This window comes from Microtus pennsylvanicus, chromosome 2 (genome assembly GCF_037038515.1).
Source record: "Microtus pennsylvanicus isolate mMicPen1 chromosome 2, mMicPen1.hap1, whole genome shotgun sequence".
Lineage (NCBI taxonomy): Eukaryota > Metazoa > Chordata > Mammalia > Rodentia > Cricetidae > Microtus > Microtus pennsylvanicus.
In genome coordinates this window covers 78,937,215-78,963,372 of record NC_134580.1, presented here as the reverse complement: position 1 = coordinate 78,963,372, position 26,158 = coordinate 78,937,215, and the positions used below count along the sequence as shown (strand labels likewise).

Sequence of the window (26,158 nt, the reverse complement as noted above, 5' to 3'; positions counted from 1 at the left end):
TCTGTGTAGCACCATGAAGTGGTGGCTTACCGGGAAAGATTCAGCATGTCTGACCTGGCGGCTGACTCCATGGTGTCTGACCAACTATGCTTTCTTTCTCCCAGCATTCTGTTCTGTCTACTCCACCTATCTAAATCCTGCCCTATCAAAAAGCCAAGGCAGTTTCTTTATTAACCAATGGTAGTAACACATAGACAGATGACCCTCCTCCATCAGATGATTTTGAGAAATTCAATAATTTGTTCTAGGTTAGTTAACTAATTGATGCCAAACAACTTCAAAACCATGTCTGTCAAAAAACTTGTGTTCTTAACTAGCGTATGGTAATTTCGTTTGAATTTAAGCCTGAGATGTTTTATTTTTGTAGGTACATATAATATTGTATACATCTGTATCTAATACATAAATCTTCAAAATAAAATTCAGTAGTCCACAAGATAGAACTCTTTTTTGCAGGGTCTTGAAGGCAGGCACATTGGAGTCTGAGATGAGGCAGTGAAGTCATCCTCTACCAATTGTGTTTATTTAATTTTCTCTCTTTCCCCCTCCTTTTTTACCCCTGTCTCTCCTCTTCCTTCCTTCTTTTTTAGCCTGACTGGTTTCAAACTCACAGAGATCCTTCTGTCTCTTACTCCTGAGTACTAGGGTTAAAGGGAAGTGCTACCATACACAGCCACATTGAGGTTAATTTTCATTCCAGTCTATTACTTCATCCTCATTGTCCATGGATGGAGGAGGGAGGGGCAACACACCCTCCTTAGTTGTTTAGTTCTTTTATCTGATGAGATGACGGATTTGTTTTCTGTTTTACTGTCCATTCTCTCCTGAAATCTTTCCTGTTTGTGTTTGAGAGAACAATGATATGCTACTTAGTGACTCTTGACTGTTTTTTCTCCTAGAGCAAAGATTCGGGTGGACTGAAGGCGGCTATGATAGAGTTGGTGGAAAGGTTAAAGTTCAAGAGCTCAGATCCTAAAGTAAGTATTGTTTTGGAATTAACTGGGTCTTGGTAGCTCAAACATTTATTCTCCTTGATCTGAGTACAGGAAGTGTTAATGATTATCTATCTGTACTTTCTGTTTAGATCCAATTAAGCCTCACCATCAAAAACAGTGTTCTTATATGCCTGGAGAAAAATCATCTATTTCTCATTCTCTATTTTATGACTTATAACACATAATCCTTAATTGTTGTTTTTTTTTTCTTTCTAAATTGCAGAGAAGTGCATTTTTACTCTTTCCTTATCAGATCTTTGAGACTTTTGTCCTCTGTGTCCCTTAGATCTACCCAGAGGCATCTGAGTGAGATACTGATCAGCGTAATTCTGGTCCCGGGACACCCAGCTAGTTGGTGCATAGTACTAATATACCTTGTCAGTTCTTGGCTTACAGAAGGCAGCTGCCCCTAAGCATGCCTTTGTCCTCGTTATCTGGAGTCTGGTCTAGGAAATTATTTGAGCATCCCAGCTACTTTGCAAGATTTGGGGAGCTGGAGGATTGAGATTCTAAGAGATACAAAACTGGAGTGGGGTGAGGGTGGAGGTGGTAGGCTGGGAGCCGAGTGTGCAGGAGGAGTTATGACTAATAAATCGCTTCTTACTGAGACACTTACTGAAGCACTACTCAGTATTGGGACTAGATGACTCTTTGGGAACTTAGAGCTCTCACAGGTAAGAGGGAAAGGAACATGTTTTTATTTTTATGTCTCTCCCTTTAATAGGGGTACCTGACAGCCAGGTTCTGCTCTAGGAATCTTACATAGTTATGATGAAATATATAACAAAATTTTAACCATTTAAAATGTGTGCTTCAGTGGCATTAAGTTTATTTGGAGTGCTCTGCAGCCATCATCACTGTCCACCTCTGGTATGTTTTTATTGTCAAAAACTAAAACTCTGTCCCTATTAAACATAGCATCTCATTCTCATTCCCTTTCTATATTTTTTGATGATCACAAAACCCTATGGAGTAGTTCCTTTTCCCAGCTTAATTTATTTTATTTTAAGGATAGTGAGGCTTAAAGAAGTAGATTTATTGCTCCAATCTAGTGTATTGTGGAGATGAGAGTCAAATGACTCTAATGCCTTTACTGTTGTTTTCATTTCTCACTGCAAACCCTGAGGTCTCATCTTTGTGTTTTGTAATCATGTTTTTAAAACTGAAACACCACAATGAAGCAAAGCCATTTGCAAGAACGGGCTCTTTAATAACTGCAGCCATCAGTAATTTTCATATGACACTGAAAATATTGACATTAGTAGTATCTCCTCTTTTTTAAATAGGTAAGGTTCTACGGTAGTAAGCATCTAGATAGAAAAGTAGATTGTGTAACCTTAGCAGCTCTCCTACCTAGAATAGGAGGACTCCTGCTATGAATAATTCTTCCCATTGATAAAGCTGAACCAGCTAAATACTAAAGGTAACTGAAAACATCTAAACACCTTGAGGAGTTTCTTTGGTTTTTATGGGTAACTGTCTCTGCCATACCTGTGTGTTTGTGACTGGCAAAGCAGTAAAAAGGATTACTGTTACAGGCTTTGGCCTCCTTTATGAATACAGTCAGTGCTTCTTTTAGAAACTTCCCAGAGAGAAGAGTCCAGCTAAAGTGGATGTAGCAGTTTTCAATCTGTGCGTCAACCCTGGGGGGGGGGTCAAGTGACTCTTTCACAGGGGTCACATATCAGATACCCTGCATATCAGATATTTACATTATGATTCATAACAGTAGAAAAATTACAGTTATGAAGTAGCAATGAAAATAATTTTATGGTTGGGGTCACCACAACGTGAGGAACTGTATTAAAGGGTCACAGCATTAGGTGGTTGAGAACTGCTGCCTTAATGTAAGCTAAAAGATAAGGGCCTGACTTGATGTTAGGTGTGTGCCACACTGGCCAGCCTTTTACCTGCAAGCCCCCTTTTAGTCTCCTGCATGAATTCGCTTCAGTGTACGTGGAGCTGGCTTGAGAAGAAGTGAGTTTCAAGTGTGGAGTGACAGCCCTACCAGGAAGAAGAAGAAAAACAGGCCACCTTTAATATAAACTTTTCGTAAAGAATGTTCTCAGTAGTCAGTTACCTTCCAAAAGTTCTCCTAAGTTTCTGTCTGTCCTGCCATCCTGCAGTACTCTACCATTCCCTCTTTGGATTGGCCTGCGTAAGAAGGGTAGACTAGTTCAGGCTCTCTGCCCTGTCATTTCACGATCTCTGCCCTACTTCTAGAGCCCCTAAAACATCCCAAAGCTTGATTGTCCAGACAGAAATCTACTACCAATTGAATTCACTCTAAAGGATTATGTATTTATTATTAATTATATGTGGGGCTCTGTCAGCATGAATGTCTGAGCACTCCATGCATGCTGTGCTCATGAAGGGACTGGGGTTACAGATACCTTGTGAGCTGCCATCTGGGTGCTGACACTCAAACTCAGGGCTTCTGGAAGAGCAACCAGTGCTCCTAATAGCTGAGCTATTTCTCCAGCCTCTGAGTTCACTTTTAACTGTGCTAGAGAGCAAGGGAAGATGCCTATATTAACTCTTTTCTATAATTATGAAACATTTGTGCTTATAGATAGAAGATGCAGATATTCATAAAGGAAAGCTAGAGCGAATTCCCCTTTAATTACAACTATTTTAACAGTTTAGTGTATAAGCTTCTAGATATTTTTTGGATTTTAATATTTTGCAAAAATTATATGATGCCTATGGTTTCATGTTGCTTTTTTCACTATACAGAATATTCTAGATACTCTTTTGTGTTGACAAATAGAATGTTAGTTACTTCTATTGATAAGATTCAGGTCCTAGTTAGCTTTAAATGTTAATTTGACATAGCCTAGTGTTTTCTGGGAGGAAAGTCTCCATTAGGGAATTGCCTGGATCAATTGGCCTGTGAGTCTGTCTGTGAGTGATTGTTTCAATTGGTAATTGATTATAGAGGGCCTAGTCCACTTGGTATCACCTTACCTAGGCAGCTTTTATTTTATTGTTAAATTTTATTGTTCATAAAAATCACCCAGGGGATTTATTAAAAGTTCTAAGCTGGGCGGTGGTGGCACATGCTTTTAAAATCCCAGCACTTGAAAGAAAGAGGCAGGTGGATCTCTAATAAGAGTTCCAGCCCAGCCTGGTCTACAGAGTGAATTTCAGGACAGCCAGAGCTACGCAGAAAAACCTTGTCTTGAAAAACCAAAGGAAAAAAAAAAAGAATTTCAGGCCCGCCCCCAGAGTTTTGAGATTCAGTTGATGTGGGCTGACATAGTCCCAGACTTTGAGAAACACTGTGTTAATCTTTGGGCTATTTTCCTTGCTTTTTGTTTGTTCGTTCTGTTTTTCTGCTTTCTTCAAATAGAAAAGCATCTAAAAATAAGACTAAATGATTTTCAAATTTGAAAAAGAAAATGAAATATATAAAAATCCGGTCTTAGCAGGCAATGGGGATGCACGCCTTTAAACCCAGCACACAGGAGGCAGAGACAGGTGAATCTCCGTGAGTTTGTGGTCAGCCTGGTCTACCAAGTGAGTTCCAGGACAGGCTCCACAGCTACAGAGAAACCCTGTCTCAAAACAGACAAACAAAAATCCAGGCTTAGGAAACAAGAGAGTTGGACAGAAGTAAGAAAGAAATGGGGATGGAAAAGGGAGATGGAAAGTGGGTATGGTCTGCAAAAGAGGCTGGGATGGTTTCAAAGTCTCATTTTTAACAGAGAAATAGCAAAGTCAGGAAGAAGGAACTGGCTTCAAGAAGGAGTGTGAACAGAGGTGTTGAGTCAAGACAGGAGAATAATTAAAGACTGTGCTATAGTTCTAAGAATAGGTTGAGTTCTGAAGCTAGAAGAACCATAGAAAACATCAAATCCCAGCCACTAGAAGTGACCTTGAAAACAAGAATCAGAACTATTAGTGGATAAGAAGTTCCACAAGACTGGAGGAAGCTGTGCATGTGTGTCGCTTTGGTGGAGCTTGTTTTAAAGGTTACCTGCCTCCAGATAGCTCCTATACTGTGGATAAAGACTGCTTTTATAACAGTCTTGACTTTGTGAAAAATTATTGCTGGGAAGCTGTTGTTTACATAATAAACTGACTAGATGTGTTTGATATTCAAATTGTAAAAATTTCTTTTCTAGCCAAACTTTCAGGAACATGTTACACAAAGCATGGTTTGTTTGTTTTTTTTTGTTTGTTTGTTTGTTTTTGTTTTGTTTGTTTGCATGTGTATTCCTTGTATATCTGTTCAGCTTAGTGAAATAGGAGATTTTTAATCTGTGAGCAATGCCTTAGCCTGTTATCTCAGTACTTAAGAGCTGAAGCAGGACCATCATGAGTTCTAGTGGATTATACAGTGAGACTGTGTTTATGTGAATAAAATAAAGCAAATAAAAGGGTATAGTCATTTAGGTGCATACCTGTGGCAGAATGGGGGAATGCTGGACTTCTAAGAAAATTAAAACTGAGTTTATCTAAGAAAGCCCTGAACCAAAAGCATAACATACTAGTCTTAATCAAACTAACCTTTATGCTATTAGTAACAGATACTTTCTCTATTTTGTGTTATTTACTTTCTTCCCCTCAGAATATGCTTTTCCTTCTTTTCTTTCACTAGTATACTTAAACATATAAAAATAGTGTGGTTCTATAATTCATAATAATCTTTTTCTAATATTTAAAATTACTTTTATGTGTGTCTTGCCTGTGTGTATGTATGTTTACCACTTATGTATCTGGTACTCATGGAGACCAGAAGAGGGTGTCAATCGGACTGAGTAGTCATATACCACCCGGTAGGTGCTGGGAATTGAATCTACATCCTCTAGAAGATCAGCCAGTGCCTTTAGCTGCTGAACCATCCCTCCAGCCCTCATACTAAGTTTTCTAAGTAGTTTTAAAGATAGAAGCACCTTGAAACTCTATCAGAGTAGGTTGTACTCTTCTGTCTGACTAAAGTGGGAGTAAATGTAGAACCTGGTTCTAGCAGTCAGGTCTAAGGCATAGCCAATTCTTCTTTTTCCTTGTTGCAAGCCTCTAAAGATACTCTACTAAAGAATGAAGCCAAAAGATGTCTAGCAGCATGAAGTTTGTTAGATAGATCTAAGGATGAATTTCTTGTATTTTGTAATTGCAAGACCTTTATGGTCTTTTTTTTAAATAACCGATATCATTGTCGTGGAACACAACCTAGTTTGCCCTTCTGTGCAGAATTATAGGGTTTTCATTTAAGAACCATAATAGTTAATCAAAACTTAACTTGAATTGTTGTTAATATTCTGTTATTCACAAGAGTATTGCTTGTCTTGCACCAAGACAGAAACACTCATTGGACAGGGTTTATTCCACCAGCTGAATTAAACACTCAAGATAGCTCAGCTGTCAAAGGAGCATATGAACATGCTCCTTTGAAAATTAGTGACCCGTTTCTGTGTTTTTAATTTAAAAAGCTGTAGATAGGAATCTTGGAGGGTATAAGTCATTTTTATTTTGTTTTCATAATGTCAACATTTACTAGCATGGATCTTGATACATAATAATTGGTATATATCATTTATTACAATGCCCATGAAATAAAGAATTTGTCTCATTTTATAAATGAGCAGGTGAGACTTAAAGTAATAAAGTGGCTTGCTAGTAAATGATGGACCAAAATTTAACTTTTTGAGACTGGTTCTCTCTTAGCTGTCCTGGAACTCAGCTAGGTAGACCAAGGTGGCTTCAAACTCACAGAGATTCTCCCACCTCTGTCTCCCAAGTGCTTGGACTGATGGCATGTGCCCCTAAACCTAGCTAATTTTTGGCTTGCCTTATTCCATGTTCTTCACCCCTACACTGGATTGAATACAAGCAGATATAGGCTACACATGCATGTAGACTGTCACCACTTTCGGTAGGACCCTTCTCCAATGAGTTTTCCCTCACATCTTTCTTTCCCTTATTGGGATCCTTCAGCCAAAATGGCCATAGTCCCAGAGCACCGGAATTGGTAGATGACCTTTTCTAAAAGATGATGTGGAGAGACAACAAAGAGCCATAGCATCCCGAGCATCTGGCTCTGACTGCGGCATAACTCCAGCTAGTTTGGTTGGTCAAGGACAACAGTGGAGAAAAACACTCCTTGTTTCTCAGGCCAGCTCTAGCTTCTGGCATAGGAGCCACTCAGGAACAGCTGTGGCCCCTTTAGTCTCTGTAGACATTCAGAGAGCACAAAGGGGAAAACAAGTCTCTTTCACTTCTTCCTTATACCGTTCCCTTTATCCTTGTGAAAGGAGACCTCTTCTCCTTGCTTTTCCCTTTCCCCTCTATTCTAAAAGTAATATTAGTTCTCTGTAAACATTTAGAAAAGAACAGAAAAGTATAAAGAATAAAGAAAAACAATATCACTTATTCTTCCATTGCCCGTAGTGGGTTATAAAGTTTGGGAGTTTTTTTAATGCTGGTTCTTGAATCTCAGCTATTTCACATTATTCAGTGTTCTAAGATTTGGTTAAACCAATCCAAGGTGCAGGGTTAGTGACATTAAATGAGAGATGCTAAAACTTAGGATACTACTATGCTTTGCCTTTCAGGCTGTGTGTGTGTATACATGTACAAACACATATACACTATATATGTAAGTTTTGTTTTCTGACCTTTCCTGTTAACAACCTTTATAAATGCATATATTTTTATCATTTGAATAAACTTTGATCCTTGAACCCCAGTCTGGGGTACTAGAATCATGAAAGCCAATTTGCTTTTACTGTTGAATAGAAATTTCACTTAATAAGGCCCTAGGTTTTTGGTGGCATGAACAGATTCTGTGCAGTATTTTTTGTTTGTATATTGGTAAATATGACAGTTGTAGTCTAATGTTTTTTGGAACAGGGAAAATGTAATGCAGAGTTGGGTTCCTAGTCATATAACCACCTAATTCATTGCATCAATATCCTTACTGGCTGATATGTCTTACGGTGACAGAATAGTGCCCCGTTGTAAAGCGTCATGACCACTTGCTCCAATTCTCCCACTTCATAGATGAAGAAACAAAACCATGTTCAAGACTTACCAAGTAGGCAAGGTATAACAAAGATAGAGGATATCATATCTCTTAAATAAGTTTTAAAAAAGTTATTCACAAATGATGAAATAACATATAATTCTACTGATATTATAAAAGCTCATATTGGATAAATTAATAGGAATACAAAGTAAACTTGGTGTTGTCTAGGACCAAGGGGAGGGGCAGCGGTAACAACTTGCAAGCATGGGTTTTCTTTGAGGAGTAATGAAAGACTCAGAGATGGATGGTGGTAATAGTTCCACAACTCTGGATATACCAATAACCTGAATATGAAAAAAGCTGAACTGTACTACTGTACCCCCTTTTCTTTTTTGAAGACTAGGTCTGCATGCATATCCTTGACTGTCCTGGAACTTGCTCTGTAGATTAGGCTGACCTTGAACTCACAGGGGTCTACTTGCCACTACCTCTTGAGCACTGGGATTAAAGGCGTGTTTCATGATGCCCAGCTCTGAAGTGTACACTTCAATGAATGAATTATAAGACCTGTGGGTCTTACCTCAAGAAAGTCCTTGGGGAGACAAATTACTGCCTGATAATTTGCTCCATCCTTCCCTTGAAGTGTTAGCCATGAATAGTGTTTTCTTTTGCTTTAGACAGGGATAAGGGTCAGGAACCTGCTGTTCACCTCTGACAGGGAGAAGCAGTGTATGTTCTATAGTTATTCAGAGCTCAGGCTTCTGGACAGCTCCTACCCCAAGAGTAGCTCTAACATGGGTAGCTGCACAAGCTTGAGCAACTCCTTTGCTTAACTTTTTGATTATTGGGTTTTTTGTTTGTTTGTTTGTAAAATAGGGGATAATAGTATATACTTCAGAGGTTGAGAGGAAGGCTATAGGAGATCCTGTTAGTGGTGGCTACTACTTGCCCTTCTAGTCCTAAGAAATCCCTTTAAAAAGGGGACAAGTGGATCTGGGGAAAGCTACTTCCCTACAGAATTGAGATTTTTCCAATCTTTTCTGAGAAAAAAAAAGAGCTACCCACTTATAAATAACTAGTTTCTATTTTTGGATCAATTAGCACTTCTCAGACTTAGTAATACTTACAGATTGTAGGTTTTTAAGGGCCATTGATATCTCTTTGAGTGATAATGATATGAAGATAAATTGAGTTAAATTCTCACATTTGGGATATCTTGGTGTGGCTGACTGGCTCATTCTGCAGTTCTGGGTCTGTCTGTCAAGTATGTGACCTTGTTCAGCCTAGCTCTCTGCTAATGCAAGTCAAGACAGATATAGCTGCCTTGGGTGTGTGCAGCTGTATGTCAGTATTCCTGATAGAAACAATGCACTGCATAACATCTGTTGTGCTGTTCTGGACCAAATTCCCTAGCAGAACTGCCTGGTGTCAAATTAAAAGAAAAAGCAGTTATATTTCCTTTAAGACCATGCCAGGTGGTGTATCCCTGCTTTAAAGTAAATGCCAGTAAGATTCTTTATTTTTCCCCCCTGCTCCCTCTTGTTTCTCCTGCAACTTTATCCTTTGACTATAACTCTTTCTTATTGGGGCCCTCAAAGCATAAGGATCTTCTACATACATTGTCTTTTTAAAATGGTTTTTAAAAGTAAGGTGGCAGCTGGGTGGTGGTGGCGCACGCCTTTAATCCCAGCACTCGGGAGTCAGAGGCAAGCAAATCTATGTGAGTTCGAGGCCAACCTGGTCCACAAGAGCTAATTCTAGGACAGGCTCCAAAGCTACAGAGAAACCCTGTCTCGAAAAACAAAGTAAAACGAAAAACAGCAAAAACAAAACAAAAAATAAGGCGGCAATGATTTTGAGTCACCAGATAGCATTATTAGAAAGCAAAGGGACTGAGCATTAAGTGGCTTAATAAAACCAATTCATTGCTATATTCACCCTTGCTCCTTTTCACACTGACGGGAGACTTGATGATTTATTCTGCTGAGTGCTTTCAGAGGGCAGTGGAGCTGTCCATACTCCTCCATGGCAGCCACGCTGCTTCATGTTTTAAGTGTAGATTGTATTTGACATTTAATTTAGGAGCCTGGGAACCTAGATATAAAACTCTACTATGATAACAGTGATAAAACCAGCTAGACATTTATTTAAGAGCCTGCATCTCCCCTGCTTTCCCTCCCTTTTCCTGTTGTTAAACCTTTCAAGAAATAAAATTACAGTATACTCAAGAAAAAGATGCTTTCTTTGGTAACTTAAAACTAAGTCTTCAAAGTGCAACTCTCAGTCTACTGTAGTCTATATGTAGATGCTTTTAAGGCTATGTGTGTATAAAATTTGAGGATAATGCCTCTCCTCTAATTGTCTCAGCATTTAGATCGAGCACTAAAATAAACAAAAATTGAAATAAATTTTGGAAGTTCACAGACTTTATGATGCTGATAAGTTTTTTTTCTATGTAGAGTTTATTTAGACTTTCAGAGCAAAGTATTTATATCAAGTATGACATGCTTTCCTTTCCTCTGAAGATGAAGAAAATCAGATGACCTGGCCCACATAGCACAGTACCTATTACCTGTCAGTGTGCTGGAGCCTTCATTCAATTTTATCTCTTAGAGTACGATTAATCATGTTGTGTTGTAATTAATAATCTGAAAATGGAAATTTTTATTTTGTGGTACTGGAGAGTGAACTGAGGACCAGGTATATGCCAGGCCAAGCATCTTATCACTGAATTACAAACCTAGGCCTTGAAATGGAGACTTTTGAGGATATATGAAACAAGGAGTGAGCCTTTCGGGACCTGAAAAGCATGTTAGTTAATGAGCACTGTGGCTCATGGTTCTTGGTTCTTGGATATATAGATGTTGCTAAAATTCCTTCCCTTGAAAAGCGAGGTGAACAGTGACTACTACTCTTTCTCCTAAGGTCTTAATGACAAACCAAGTTACAATTCCACTAAGGTTCACCCAAGAAAACCAATGAGTTTATTAAACTTCCTTACAGAGCAGTGGTGAGGGATTATGGGCAGTAGGACGGGTGACTTACAGTATCACCCAGGAGGGATGGTAGCTTCCCTATAGCTGTGTAGACAGAACCTCTGCCCCACATCATTCCCCAACTATATTTGTGACCTCTAGCCTTTCCCAGAGACCAAAATGTACTTAGGGCAGAATTACCTGCAACTGGTTGGGAGGGTTGACTGCATATTCAATTAAGGGTTTCATGATCCTTTCCATCCCCTTTCCAAGAAGAAACACCAACAGACAGCAAGCCCAACTGTGATGGTCTTTGGTGAGCAGGTCCAGCTGGAATCCTGAAGATAGTAGTAGTTTGGTTATGAAGATGTTTTATACAACACAGGCTACCAATTTCCCACAGGGAAGAAAGGTTTCATCTGCACAGAAAAGGAACAGGGTACGAGGCAATCTGTGAGACCAAGGAAACTACTGTGTCATAGACTTTGTATAGGTGCTAAAGAGCAGAATGTGACTTATCCTTCCTACACATTCTGCTTTGCTGCGGTTGTAGTCTAGGCTATCTGAAACGATGCTCGGAGAGGTCTTGTCAAACCAGAGAAGGTGTACATTGCTTCCTAACAACCTGGGGCTCCTAAGGCAAAGAGATTCTATATGACAATCCCCACTTCTAAGAATGTTTTCCCTGTGTGCTCTCAGGAAACTAGAATCTCAATCCCCAAGTGTAGAGTCTCTCTTTAAGAAAGCTTGCAAGGAGCTCCTTATGAGAGTATCACACAGACGCCCACAGTGACTGTTCAGATACTGCTATCTCTCAGCAGCAGCAGATTACTCACTGGCCTGTGTGCCTGGAGAGTACACACAACTCTTCCCATTTGTTATTTTATGCTAAAGTCATAAAATATCTATGAGAATGTTGTTATCCTACTTACAAATAAATTTTTCTTTGCCTAAGCCTCAAGAAGTGGCTTAGCAGAGCCGGTCCTAAAAATCATTTTTCTAGTACATCAGGTACCCTGGGCTGTATCATTGTGATTCCATGCAGGAAAGAGGACCTTGAAAAGAAAGTTCCATATCAGGTGTCCTTCTGGTTCCTGGTAGTATGCAGTTCTTTTGGAGGTAGAGTTTCCCAGATATACAAGTAATTGACTTTGTAGGGAAGGTATTTGGGTAGAAAGACAAGTAGAATGGAGGTTGAGAGGTGAGTTTTTTTCCCCCTGATTTTAGCGGAATCACTTTGAGTTTCTCAAATTAAATTCCATTTAATTTGATGTTGGCTTTTGGCTTGCTGTAAATTGCCTTTATTATGATGAAGTATATTCCGTGTATTCCTACTCTTTTTAAGACTTTTATCATGAAGGGGTGTTGCATTTTGCCAAAGGCTTTTTTGGCATCCAATGAGATGACCATGTGTTTTTGTTTTTTTCTTTCAGTTGGTTTTATATGGTGGATTACATTGTCTGATTTTCATATTCTGAACCATTCCTACATCTCTGAGATGAAGCCTACTTGGTCATGGTGGATGATCTTTTTAATGTGTTCTTAGATTCAGTTTGCAAGTATTTTATTGAGTATTTTTGCATCAATGTTCACGAGGGAAATTGGTCTATAATTCTCTTTCTTTCTTGAATCTTTGTGTGATTTGGGTATCCAGGTAACTGTAACCTCATGAAATGAATTGGACAATGTTTCTTCTGTTTTTATTTTGTAGGATAATTTGAGGAGCATTGGCAGTAGCTCTTCTTTGAAAGTCTGGTAGAATTCTGCACTAAAACAGTCTGACCCTGGGCTTTTTTTTTTGGTTGAGAGACTTAATGACTGCTTCTATTTCCTTGAGGGGGGAGTTATGGGTCTATTTAAGTTGTTTATCTGCTTTTGATTTAACTTTAGTAAGTGGTATCAATTGAGAAAATTATCTATTTCTTTTAGATTTTCCAATTTTGTGTAGTAGAGATCTTTAAAGTATGACCTAATGATTCTTTGTATTTCTTCAGTGTCTGCATCATCTCTTTTTCTCCTTCTCCGTCTTTTTTTCCTTCTTCCTCTTTCTCTTCCTTCTCCTCCTCCTCTTCCTCTTCTTCCTCCTCTTTTAATTATATATTTTTAATTAGCTTATAAAGTAGTGGGTTTCCATAGGTGTAAGTGATGGGGCGAGAAGGCCTGCTTTTCGTCCTGTCCAGCTCCTGCATGGTTAGCTTTACACCCGAAATAACTACACACAAATTGTATTCATTTAAACACTGCTTGGCCCATTAGTTTCAGCCTCTTATTGGCTAATTCTCACATCCTGATTAACCCATTTCTAATAATGTGTGTAGCACCATGAGGTGGTGGCTTACCGGGAAAGATTCTTGCCTACATCTGTCTCGGGTCGAAGAATTGTGGAGACTGACTCACTTCCCTTCTTCCCAGCATTCTGTCCAGTCTACTCCACCTATCTAAATTCTGCCCTATCAAAAAGCCAAGGCAGTTTCTTTATTAACCAATGAAAGTAACACATAGACAGATGACCCTCCTACACCGCATAGGTTTTTCATACATCCTTAGTTTGGGTTAACCAAGCTACCACTTTATCCTGTACCCTATTTCCCCACCCTCTCACCCCTGTTTAAGCTTCTAATATTTCCATATATACTTTCATATATGTGTTCTATTCTCTCCTAACCTACTGCCCCCTCTCCCTCTCATCAGATCTTTTTAGTTTCCTGAGCTCATAGATCTCTGAATTACACACAAAACTCTGAAAATTCAAAGCTAGGATATACGTATGAGGAAGAATACTTGGTGTTCTTCTTTCTGGACTTGGGTTAAGAGGTGAGTCATTTTTAAAATTGCTTTAGTCTTCAGTAGGTAAAATAGGTCTTCTTTGTATATGCAAATGTAATAGGCTTAAAAATATTATAAATTATATGTGGTTGCCCCCACAAACTTTTAGTGTCACTTTCTACCTCCCCCTTCATTACAGTAGCTGTCTTTCTAGTTTATGCTGGGTTCAGATGGAGAGGACACAGGAAAACAAGACAGACTAGAGGCATTCTTGTCAGTTTTTATAGGTCCTGGAAGTCCCTGGAGACTCCTACTTTGTAGTCCTGGAGTGCAGGTCATCCAGAGTTCTTTTTTCTCAGAAGTGATACTAGAATTTTGTGACTGTGATCTCATTTTCTACTCTGAGGTCAGGCAAAGACAGAAGCATCTTAAGAGCAAGCAGTAATGTCAAGTCAACACGAGCATGCCATCCCTGGTGAACTGCTTTGTGCTGCTTCCATTTCAGTGCGTGTCACTGGGTTATACATCAAGTTGTCAATATAGTAAAGTCACAGCAGCTGACAACAGGACAAGCAGACCCATGAGGAGAAGATGCTTCACAGTGGTGCTGCCCCCATAGTGGATAGATGTTCATGTCTCTTGGTAAAGGCTGTTCATCTTTTGACAGTTGGACTATGTCACTCTTCGGTACTTGGAGTGTACAGTTGCTGTTCACTTCTCGATTTGATTAGCAGAGTCTTAAGCTTATTGGGCCCTTTCAAGTACCAAAACCTATATTGGTTTTTTTTTTTTTTTTTTTGCTTTGTTTTGTTTGTTTTGGTTTGGTTTTGGTTTTTTTTTTTTCTTCACTCTTTGGGGGCCCGCCACCCAGCCACCAAATAAATACATGGAGACTTATTCTTACTTATGAATGCCTGGCCTTAGCTTGGCTTGTTTCTAGCCAGCTTTTCCTAACTTAAATTATTCCATCTACCTTTTCCCTCTGGGATTTTACCTTTCTCTATATATCTTTCTTTCCTTAGTCCATGGTTGATTGTGTGGCTGGGTGGTTGGCCTCTGGTGCCCTCCTCTCCTCTTTTTCTCAATCCTCTCTTCTCTTTGATTTACTTTCTCTCCTGCCTAGCTATTAACTGTTCAGAGCTTTATTAGATCAATCAGGTGTTTTAGGTAGGCAAAGTAAAACAGCTTTACAGAGATAACAAGTGCAGCATAAAGGAATGCAACACTTCTTTGCATCATTGAGCAAATGTTCTGCAGTATAAATGAATGTAACACATTTTAAACTAATATTCTACAACAGAAACCTCCGAAACATATTGTCCTCTGATATACATGCTTAAGGCATGCATGTTTATGTTATGGAAAGAGAACGGTGGGGGAAAGCGAGGAACTAGCGTAATACCATATGTAGGGAGCTCAAAAGCTTAGGCTAAAAAACCAAATTTCACAGTTTAGGGAATAAATATTAGAGGAAAATAGGGGAAGCATGGAGTATTTTGATTGAAATTTTGGATTATTGTCTGAGAGAATGTGGTTTGGAAAGTTAGAGGTATAAACCAGGTCAAAAAATCAAAGCTGAGGACTCCCTTCCAATGTGGTGAGAATGAGGAATATAAATAGTCTCTAATATTGAAAGGATCAAAGGCGGTGTTTGAAGTCAAGGTCAAAAACCTAAGAATTCAGAGCCAAGGAGAGATGAGAAGGGAACAAAAACTAAGATATAGTTGGAAGTTGTAGCTGGATTCGAGGCATAGGTTCACATCAAATGTCTTGTCACTTAGAATTTTGTTTCAGAAAGTTGGTGTGGGGAGAATGGACTGCATTAGGGCGACAATAGACTGGGCAAAGGAGGGCTGAACAGGAGAGCTGAAGCAGGGGTCTGGGTGTTTAGTGAAGATCAGTGCGAGGTGGAGAGACCTCCAGCCATACTGTAGAAGGGCAGAAGAAGTGTGGTTTCCCTCAGAACCAGCTGCCTACTGCTATGAGCAAGCCCTGGGAAGAGGAAGATGAAACTGACCTGAGTTGGTATCATAGATACCTACCTAAATGCCCTTACTTTGAATGGGAGGTAGGAGGGCACATCAGCGTTTGATGAAAAAAACAAAATCATATAGTTAGAAGGCAGGTTATGTATTCATAGTATATAAATTTGGACTCCAGTTTGCCACTTTGGGCAGAGTTAGATTTCTTTCCTCACCTTAGTTTTTTCATCTGTAAAATAAGTATAATGATAGCTACCTCACAGTACCACTGTAATGGCTAACTGAAGTAATCCACACGTAGTGCTTCCTATAGTCCCTAACGTGAGAGACACTGGTAAACAAAAGCAGCAGTGTACAGAGGAGTGGGTGGTGGTTCCGTTTGAAGTGTGTTGGCTTAGGAAATAGGAGCATGTCCAGCACAGCAGAGAAATACTGAGGTGAGTTACATGGAGAGACAATCCAGACATCACAGGCCTTCTCTCAAGGGAGTAGTAAATTTTATCCCAAAAATGGGATAAAATTAGGAAAGCAAAGTCTAATGTTTCTCCTTGCTTCCCGCAATGTCCAGAGACTTTCAGTTGTCACAGCTGAGGTAGGGAAGATGCTGCTGACTATCATATAATGCCTTAGCTTTTCTTCACAGCAAGGAATTGCTAGCTTCAAGTGTCAGTGGTGCAGGAATGAAAACTCTGAATCATAGTGACCTGCGAAGAGTGTATAGAATTTCCAAAAAGAAGCTGGTAATGAGGGAGCTAGGAAGTGCAACAACTGTGAGAGAGAATTTAGGCTGCAGGCCTAGTGCTTTGTTATCAACACAGGGTGCATGAAGGGAAGTGTAGAGCAGACACCACACATGGCCACTTTTCTCTGGAGGCATGCAGGGAAGATGGGAATGCTGGTTTAAGAAAGATTGGGGTGCTTATTTGTTTGTTTTTTGATTTTTGTGCTGCTGGGGCTCTAAGCCAAGGACACTGCATACCGGAGGCAAGCACTCCACTACTGGGTTGTAGCCCAACAGGAAGACTTGAAATATCACTTTTCTTAATGTCTTCTTGAACATTCTCAGTGTCAAACCTGAGGAAGTTGGGTTTCTAACTAGGTCATGAGAATGACTTTACTGAGAATGTTGGTGATGGAATGTAGTTCAGAGTTCACATCTGCTATGTTTCTAAGCTGCTTGATAATTTTCATAGCCTGAGAAATGCACTGTTGTTTTATTAATCAACTAGCTTTTCCAGTCATATATGAGACATGAACTTGGGAGATCTTGTCATTGAAAAAGACCTACTTTTCTGTAATACAGTTTTTATTAAGTCATGATGCTTTCCAGCTTTCCATGAAGCTTTTCATTCTTCTTGTTCTTTTAAAGCTACCTCTGATTAGTAAAAAGAAATAAAATTTGGTTTCCTATAGTTCAGCTAGCAAAGAGTTAATAGCTTTTAGTTCATGTCAAATGCTTTGCATAGATATTGTTTTTAGTACAAGTTTTTTAATCCAAGGTTGATGTGTCCAATTATGCATGTGTGAAGTGCCCGTCTACATATTTCTTGGGCCTAGCCTAGCTAGGAAATATTAAATACAAGAGTATATAGAATATATCATGGGATAAGATTTAACTTTTTAAGATATAAATCATTTATACTGGTGGGGACCTTATGAGAACTGATGTATTAAATATGGAAATAACTTAGTAGAAATGAACTTCATCACCAGGTGTGGTGATGGTCTTCATAGGTCCTTTTTCTTGTTACCTATAATTCTACTTCTTCAGTGTGTGTGTGGTGCACATACACATGTATAGTCTGTATGTAAGTGCAGAAATTGATGTGCAGTGTCTCTAATAATTGCTCTTCATCTTTCAAACTTAATTTTTCATGTGTATTGTGTATGATTGGCATACTTGTGTATGTGCATGTTTGCATGTGGGTAGATGTATGTCTGTATGCATGTGGAACTCAAAGCTTTCAGTACAGTTAGTCTCCTGATCTTTGTGATTACAGGTGGGCTGCAATGCCTACCTGACATTTACATGGGTTCTGGGGATCTGAACTCTGCTCCTCACACCTGCAGGGCAAGCACTTTAATCTCTGAGCCATCTCTCCAGTCCTACCTTATTTTTAAGACAAGACTTCTCACTGAACCTGGAGCTCATTCTTTCTCTTAGTCTGAATAGCTAATGAGCTCCAGAATCTGTCTGTCTGCTCCTGCCCCAGCACTGGGGTTACCAGTGTACACTACCCATTTTTATGTGAGTGCTGGAAATATGAATGCAGGCCCTCATGTGTACACAGCAAGTACTTTAACAAATGAACCACCTCCTAGTCCCTTTCCTGTTCCTTTTCTCAGGCACACAGAGTATGGATGGTTGTTTTAAAACACATATGAAACTGGGGATGTAGCTCAGTGGTAGAACATTTGCCTTGTACTTGTAAGGCTCTTGGTTTGATCCCAAGTACCACAAAAACAGCAAAGCAAAATGAGAAAATACAGTTTTTAAAATAACTTATTTTATTCTCTTAGGTTTTTATTTTGTTTGCCTTTCTTATTTCTTAGCCAAACACTGCACACACGTGTGTGTGCGTATGTGAATGTGTGCATGCGTTTGCATGTGTGTGTGTATGTTTGGTTTATAGTTGTAGTAAAATAAGACAGTAGCATTTTTTCCTACTACATTGAAAAATGTAACAGTTTGATATTATGCAGTATTGATAAGGTTGTAGAGCAGTGCTTCCTTTTGCACAATGTTGTATAATTGCTCCATCCTCTTCAGAGAGCAGTTTGGCAGCATCACAATAACTTTAGCATATGTATGAAATCAGCAGCACGGTAAGTTTAGCATATGTGTGAAATGGCTTACTGACTTAAGAGATCTCTGAAGACACTCATGTCAATATTAAGAGTTATTCCTCAGATATTCATTGTTGTAAAAATTTAGAAATTGTACATTTCTGTTATGAGAAGAATGAATGGGATATATCTTTATATTTTGCAAGTGATAAAAAGTAATACAAAAGATGAAGGTGCTTTCTGTATTCACCAACATTTTAAATGGAAAAGCAAGACACAGAAGCGTATATTCATGGTAATCTATTTATAGAAACATTATCCAGTTTTATGTGTATGTGAGTAACCAATAAAAATTAGAACACATACTGAACTGGTAGTTTCTTTGGGTTTTATTATTGTTACTGTGTTTTGACTTTGCAAGACAATCTTACCATACTGACCAATAGATCTCAAAACTTTGATTCTCCTACCTCTGCCTTCTAGGTACTAAGGTTTCAGGCAAGTACTACTATTCCTGGTTCAAACTTTCTCCTCTTTCCTTTTTGTTTGTTTTTGAGACAGAGCCCTCTATAGCCCAGCTGTCCTGGAAGTCACTGGTAGTTTGTGTTAGCTTTGAACTCTTGATTCTACCTCAGTCTCCGGCATGCTGGGATTATAGACATGAGCTGCCGTATCTGGCTAGAAATTATACTTTTTTATCTTATATATTCTTCTATTATAATTTTCAAAGTAGTTATATATTACTGGTTTATAAATCAGTAAAACTCATAGCAAAAAAAAAAAACAAAAACAAAAAGGAATTAGTTCCTGAATAATAAAAAGTTACCAGGAAATTTGTCAAAGGTTTGGAAGAATATTGTTGAGAGCGTATTTCTAAGACTTCAAAATGAGACAGCAACCATAATTTGTATTTTGAGCAGGACTATGTAGCACTATTAAAAAAACTCTACCTTTTCTATTTCTTTATGTTAAATCTACACTTCTTTCATATCTGTGTTCTACAGGTAACTCGAGACCAGATGAAGGTATTTATACAGCAGGAATTTAAGAAAGTTCAGAAAGTGATTGCTGATGAGGAGCAGAAGGCCCTTCATTTAGTGGACATCCAAGAAGCAATGGCCACAGCTCATGTGACTGAGATACTGGCGGACATCCAATCTCACATGGATAGGCTGATGACTCAGATGGCCCAGGCCAAGGAACAACTTGATACCTCTAATGAATCAGCTGAGCCAAAGGCAGAGGTAAATGCAAATGCTGGTGATTTTTAGCAGGAGAACTATGGGGAGCCTAACTGCCATGTTTGTTAATTATGGAAATGCCCGCGTGTGATCTCTAAACATAATAAACTAAAAACTTGGAGAGGAGTTCAACTAGTATAGACACTAGAGTGCAGGTATTAGGTACTAGGGTCTATACCTGGCTTTTCGGCCTGGCAAAGTATTATCCAACGTAATTTAAAGGAATGTAGTCAGTGGGGCAGATGCTAATCATAGTTAAGAAGATAAACCAGAAATCTAAAGTAGAGGACAAGTGACAGACACATTCCATCTCAAGCCATGAAATGAACATAAAAATGATTAAAGTTATTTTAGAGATGAGAACAGGGCTGGGTTAAAATGAGTCAGGTAAAGCCTAAAATAGTACAGAGAAAAAAATTACGGATCTAATTTTCTGACTAGCAAAAGGGTGCTTCCTTCCCATTCAGTGTCTAGTGGATCCGTCTGTATACATTGAAGGCATATTTGCTGGATTAAGAGCATCACCCGGGACTGCATTGTGGCACAGCTACTTAAGAGAATGAGAAGGGAAGGTCACTTCCACCTGTAGAGTGAGACCCTGTTTCAACAAGAAAACCAAAATTCTTAAGAAAACAACAAAACAAACAATGGAGCATATTGTGAGAAAAAAAAAAAAGAGAAACTAATACAAAAGACACAAGGTAAATGTGAGTCAGTATTACTTAACTGTATGCATTTCATAACAGAATAAAGTGGGGATATTTCAAACAGCATATTTGGACATTTCCAACTGTATATCTATCAAGGCAAAAGCTAGGCATGGTGATAACTAGCTTTAATTCCAACACTTAGGAGGCAGAGGTAGGCAGAACTCTGTGAGTCTGAGGCCAGCCTTGGTCTGCACACATAATTCTAAGCCAGCCAGGGATATACAGACTCTGTGTAAAAATTGGGGGAAGATCTGGAAAGATGTCTCAGCAGTTAAGATCACTTACTGCTCTTTCTGGGGACCTAGGTTTGGTTCTCATTATCTACATAGTGGCTCACAACTGTCTGTAACTCCAGTTCCAGGAGATATAAAGTTTTCTCTGACTTCTGTAAGTTTCTGCATACACATTTTGCACAGACATACACTTAGGCATATACACATAAGGAAGGGAGAGAGAGACATCTAGAAAACCGAACTAACATGACTACACGCTTGACTATTATAGATGAATCTCTATTAATATATATTTCTTAATTATACATTGCATTTTTAAATGAGCTTAACAAACAATACCTTAATCAAGAGTAGAAATATACATATAACAAAACTGACCTTAAATTTGTATCAATAAACTAAGATGCAATGCAAATCTTTATTACATATCCCCCTTTAAATGTAAACAAACATTTATAAACAATATTTGGGAATTTGGACGTAGTTCTCTCCAAACTGCTTCCTGCTTTTTGTTGGGCAAAGTAATTTTTGGGGGTGTTTATGGCAACCTTTTGGGGGATCTTGGTCCACCAAACCACATCAGTGTGGAATGATTCCACAGGTTCTCATCCTCTTTGGAAACAAAAGAAGAACCTCTTTTCCAAAGCAAGGTATCCTTAGACCCAAATTTTGGAATAAAGATACCTTTAAAATATATAGGTTGGTTTTAGCTTAGCATCCCATACAATGAAATGTCTCTCTCTACTTAGCTCCTTCAGTCAAAAAATTCAAAGAAAACACAATAATATACACAATCCAGACTCTCTGTATTTTCCATCTTTATGTGGCTTATTTTTCTTAATTTATTACTTTTTCTACAAGTTTAGTATTTATTATCTTTAATCCTTTAATCTGTGACTGACTGTACTCTTTTATATTACATTTACTGTCTCTTTACTCCTTTTCTTTCCCAAGCCTACGTACATTTTTTTTTTAACACAGTGTGTCTCATTTAGAGGTCTTTTATGTCTGAGTCTGTCCTTATTGCATATGTGTAATCCAGGACAACTTTTTAAACTGCTAAGCACTTCTTAAAAACCTTAGTAGCAGCATATATAGGGGAAATACAGCCCTGCCTACTTGTTCTACCCAGTCTGTTCACTGCCTCTGAGACTGGCAGGTGGGAGCTGTCCTTACCCTCAACTCTGATAACCAGTTGGCCCATGCTTCCACCAAGTAACTTGCAGCACCCATTTAAATGCTCGGCATTCTGAAAGAGCCAGAGTTCACACTGGCAGCACTGCCCATAAAGCGGCCCTTTCAAAACATTGTGGCTTTTTTCTGCTACCGCTGAACTTTTTTTTTTTTTTGGCCTAGAATTTCTTCCCAAACTCTGTCAGGTTTTAAGTGGATTTTAGTTGGCCATGTTGGTGCCAATTTGTTGTAGGGAGTCCTGGCTGCTCAGACTCCTAAAATAATTACACAGAAACCATATTATTTACAATACTGTTTGGCCTATAGCTTAAGCATATTTCTGGCTAACTTATCTCCATTAATCTATGCATCACATGAGGCTGTGGCTTACCAGGTAAAGTTCCGGAGTCTGTCTCTGGTGGTAGTACATGACTTTTCCTGACTCTGCCTTCTTCTCCCAACATTCAGTTTAGTACCCCCTGCCCCTGCCTAGCTCTACTCTTTTGCCCTATCACAGGCCAAGACAGTTTGTTTATTAACCAGTGGTATTCACAGCATACAGAGGGGAATCCCACATCAATATAATAAAGGGACAAGAAAGAAATGTTAAGCTCAAAAAAATATGAAAAATAATAGTTCTCAACTTTCAGTTGAAAATGTAAACCTTCAAATTTAAGAAGTAGAGCAAACCCAAACAATATAAATTCTTAAGAAATCCACACTAGGACATACTAAATTAGACATCTGAAAATGAATGAAAAGGGAATATGCCTTGAATATAGAACTCCTGAAGAGAAATTAGTTACAGAAAACAGCACTTTCATGAAACATGGTATATATGTCTTAATTTATAGGTTTTATCTTATATGTTCTCAAAAATGATTCAAAATTTTCAGTTAATTTAAACTGCTTTTGCTAAATATATTTTGTGTCCTTATTATTTTCAGTAGTATAAAAAGAATTGTTTTAATTTTTATTTTTCAGTTTTTTTATGTTATACATAAAATACTTTTCCTTTAAGACAGGTTTCACTGTGTTACCCAGACTGACCTCAGATTTCTGGTTCAAGGGGTCCTTCTTCCTTTGCCTTCCAAGTAGTTGTAACCCCAGCAACAAATGAACTTTCACCTTGTATTTGTTTTTTTATTTGTTTAATATAAGTACAGTTTTCTGCCTGCATGTATGCCTACAGGCCATAAAAGGGCACCAGATCTCATTACAGATGGTTGTGAGCCATCATGTGGTTGCTGGGAATTGAACCCAGGACCTTTGGAAGAACAGTCAATGCTCTTAACCTCTGTGCCATCTCTCTAGCTCTCACCTTGTATTTGTAACCTTGTCGAATTCCCATATTAGTTATACCTCTAGCTTTATCGATTCTTTGGGGTTTTATGCATCAGCAGTCATGCTATCGACGATAGTCTTGCTTCTCCCTCTAAAGTTTAGGCCCACCTGTGCAGTGTCTGCATGATGGTGAAGATCTAGTCTTGCTTTGTTCACTGCTGTACAGGGCAGTACTCAGGGTGTTATCATTGGTCATGGTGTTTCCAAGTACTCTTCATCAAATTATACTGAATTTTATCTTTTGTCTTCTGTATCTATCAATGACTATATGGATTTTCTGTATTGTATTGTAATTATTAATTGCATTGGTTAATTTTACAATATTAAACTAACCTTATATTCTTGGGATAAAGTTTTATGCAATCATGATGTATTTGCTAATTTAAGGTTTTATGACTTCATGAGGGGTATTGATCTGTAACTTTTATGTTAATATTTTTGTAAGTTTTTGGAATTAGTATACATTTGCTTCATAATTCAAGCTAAGAAGTATCCCCTTCTGTTTTCTTGAGTTTCTACTCTATCAGAATTAAATATTAAAAATATTTTAGCCAAATTTTTATTATTCAGGATAATATGCTTAAGAAATAATGGGTGTCTGGGTACTTCCTGTGTCTCCTTGCAGTATGCAGTCTGACCTTTACCTCTGCCTCAGTGTCCTCCTTCCATTTCAGTAAGGACTTCACAAAATAGAAGGATACAGTATAGAGCTATTTGGGCACATCTAGAGAGCATGTGTTCACTCGGGAAGCCCGTTTGCCAGTGAAGTGTCTAGCTAACACTCCTGCTAGTTTTTACTCTGTTTTTACAATATTGCCCAAAGACTTTAGGCCCCCCTCCAGGTATGTGTATGAAAAGTGACCCGAATGTAAAAATAGAATGATATGCTTATTTTAATCTGTAATTCATGAACATTTCTATATTCTGCCTCATGTATATGGTTTTTGTTGTTGTTTTGTTTGTTTTTGTTGGAGATGGGGTCTTATGTAACCCTGGCTGGCTTCAAACTTGCCATGTGGCTGAGAATAACCTCTTGCCTCTATTACGCAAGTGCTGAGATTTCAGACCTATGCCACCTCACTCAATTTATGTAATACAGTGGACAAAACCCAGGTCCTTGTGCATGCTAGATGCACTGCCAACTGAGTATATCCCCCAACACTCTGACAGTTTTTGAAAGGAGAGTTTTGAGTTACTATGAGATAATCCTAGGAAAGGTTGTTTCTGGGGAGAACTTGTTAAAAATGAAGTGTACATGTCTTTAAGTGTTTATTTTTGAATTTAAAAATCCAGTAGTTTTTACTTTGTGTCCAGGTATTGTTAGAAAAATGTGAGTTTGCTAATTGAAATTGAATGTCATATTCTCAATATGAGCTATATCCACTATCATTTTAAATACCTAGTTGGGACTAGTACATAGCACAGTGGAAATGTTCACATAGCATGCTAAGGTTCTGGGTTTGCTTCTGGGCATTCTGAGAAATCAAGAATAAACTACTTGTCTAATATATCTAGTGTTACTCTGTAGTGAAGGAGATATGATTCAAACAAGTTAAATGTAGAATCTTAGGCATTGTTGTAATTTAATTTTTGTGGTATTTTGCATGTTAAATATATGCAAAATTATTACTAATTTTTACCATCTTTAATGAATGCTGTGAAGCATTTAAATTCTTAAGAAGCAATAATTCTTAGGGACAATGGTTGTCTTACCCTCATTTTTATTATTTAACTTGTCATGATTATTGCAGGTTTACCTGAATGAGCAGATTTTAGATTCAACTTGAATCTTGGTGAACCTTATTTCCACTGGTCAAAAGTATAAAGGAAAGGTCACTAAGAGCACTCACGATGTTGGATGGAGGGATTTGGGAATATTGCTTAATCTAAGAAGTCAGTTCTATTATTTGTAGCCAGAATTAACTTATAATGGCAATAAAAATTAATATTAAATCCTGCCATATCTTTGCCTGAACTCCTAAGTAATTATTTACTATATTCTTATGCACCTTAGATATGAACAATACAGTTTCTTTTCAAATGGTTGAAATCCAGTGAGGGAGATACCATGTGGTACTGTCACCATCAGCTTCCTTTCGGTGCTAGGTGAGGTGGATGAACTCCACAGGCACAGAGATTAGAAAAGAACATCATTTTCCCAAGCTCTCAGTGAGGAAGTGTTGACAGAGGTTTCTGTCCCACCTGGTCCTGCAGCCATTCAGTCCCAAAGAAGTAAACAGAGGTCTACTACATTAATTATAAACTGGTTGGCCTATTAGCTCAGGCTTCTTATTAATTAATTCTTACATCTTAACCCATAATTCTTGTCTGTGTTAGCCACATGGCTTGGTACCTTTTATCAGCGAGGCATTCTCATCTGTGTCCTCTACGTCTGGCAATGACTGCAGACTGAGCTTTCCTTTTCCCAGAATTCTCCTGTTCTTGCCTTCCTGCCTGGCTACTGGCCAATCAGCGTTTATTAAAAATAATACAAGTGACTGGATCAAAGACCATTGTCCCACAGCAAGGAAGTTTCTGAATCAGGTCTGATCTTAAAGGAGGACCTAGAATTAGCAAGGCTTTCTAGATAGAGGTGAACATTTGGGGTACCAGGACCAGCATGTACATATTTTTTACCAGCAAGTTATAGTCATCTGGATGTTTGGTGACGTCATCTAAATAGACGTATACTTTGTAAATGTGCTTGTTTCATCTGTGTTCAGTCCTTTAATAGTGAAACTTTTATTCTGGCATTCTGCATACTTTGTAGTAGTGACTGTTGTTTCTGAAAAAAGTGGAAATACAACAAAACTGCCTTTCCTTTCTTCTCCTGTTCCCTCATAAACAGTATCAATGAGTAGTTCAGAAGAAGCTCAGTAATGGTCCCCATTATTGAACACTCTGTCACATACTTGTTTAGAAAACTGAATCTTGAAAAGTTAATTACCAAACTTTTATGCCGGAATTAATGAAAAGTTAATT

The 26,158-nt window shown here is 38.4% G+C and overlaps 1 protein-coding gene across 1 annotated transcript in view; it reads left to right on the top strand.

Annotated features, from left to right (window-relative positions):
- Trim44 (tripartite motif containing 44) overlaps positions 1 to 26,158 on the top strand; it is a 101,921-nt gene that overhangs the window by 17,457 nt on the left and 58,306 nt on the right. Inside the window, exons 2-3 of the mRNA XM_075961536.1 lie at positions 900 to 977; positions 19,480 to 19,719. Of these exons, the coding sequence (XP_075817651.1) occupies positions 900 to 977; positions 19,480 to 19,719 (318 nt within the window). The remainder of the gene's footprint in view (positions 1 to 899; positions 978 to 19,479; positions 19,720 to 26,158) is intronic.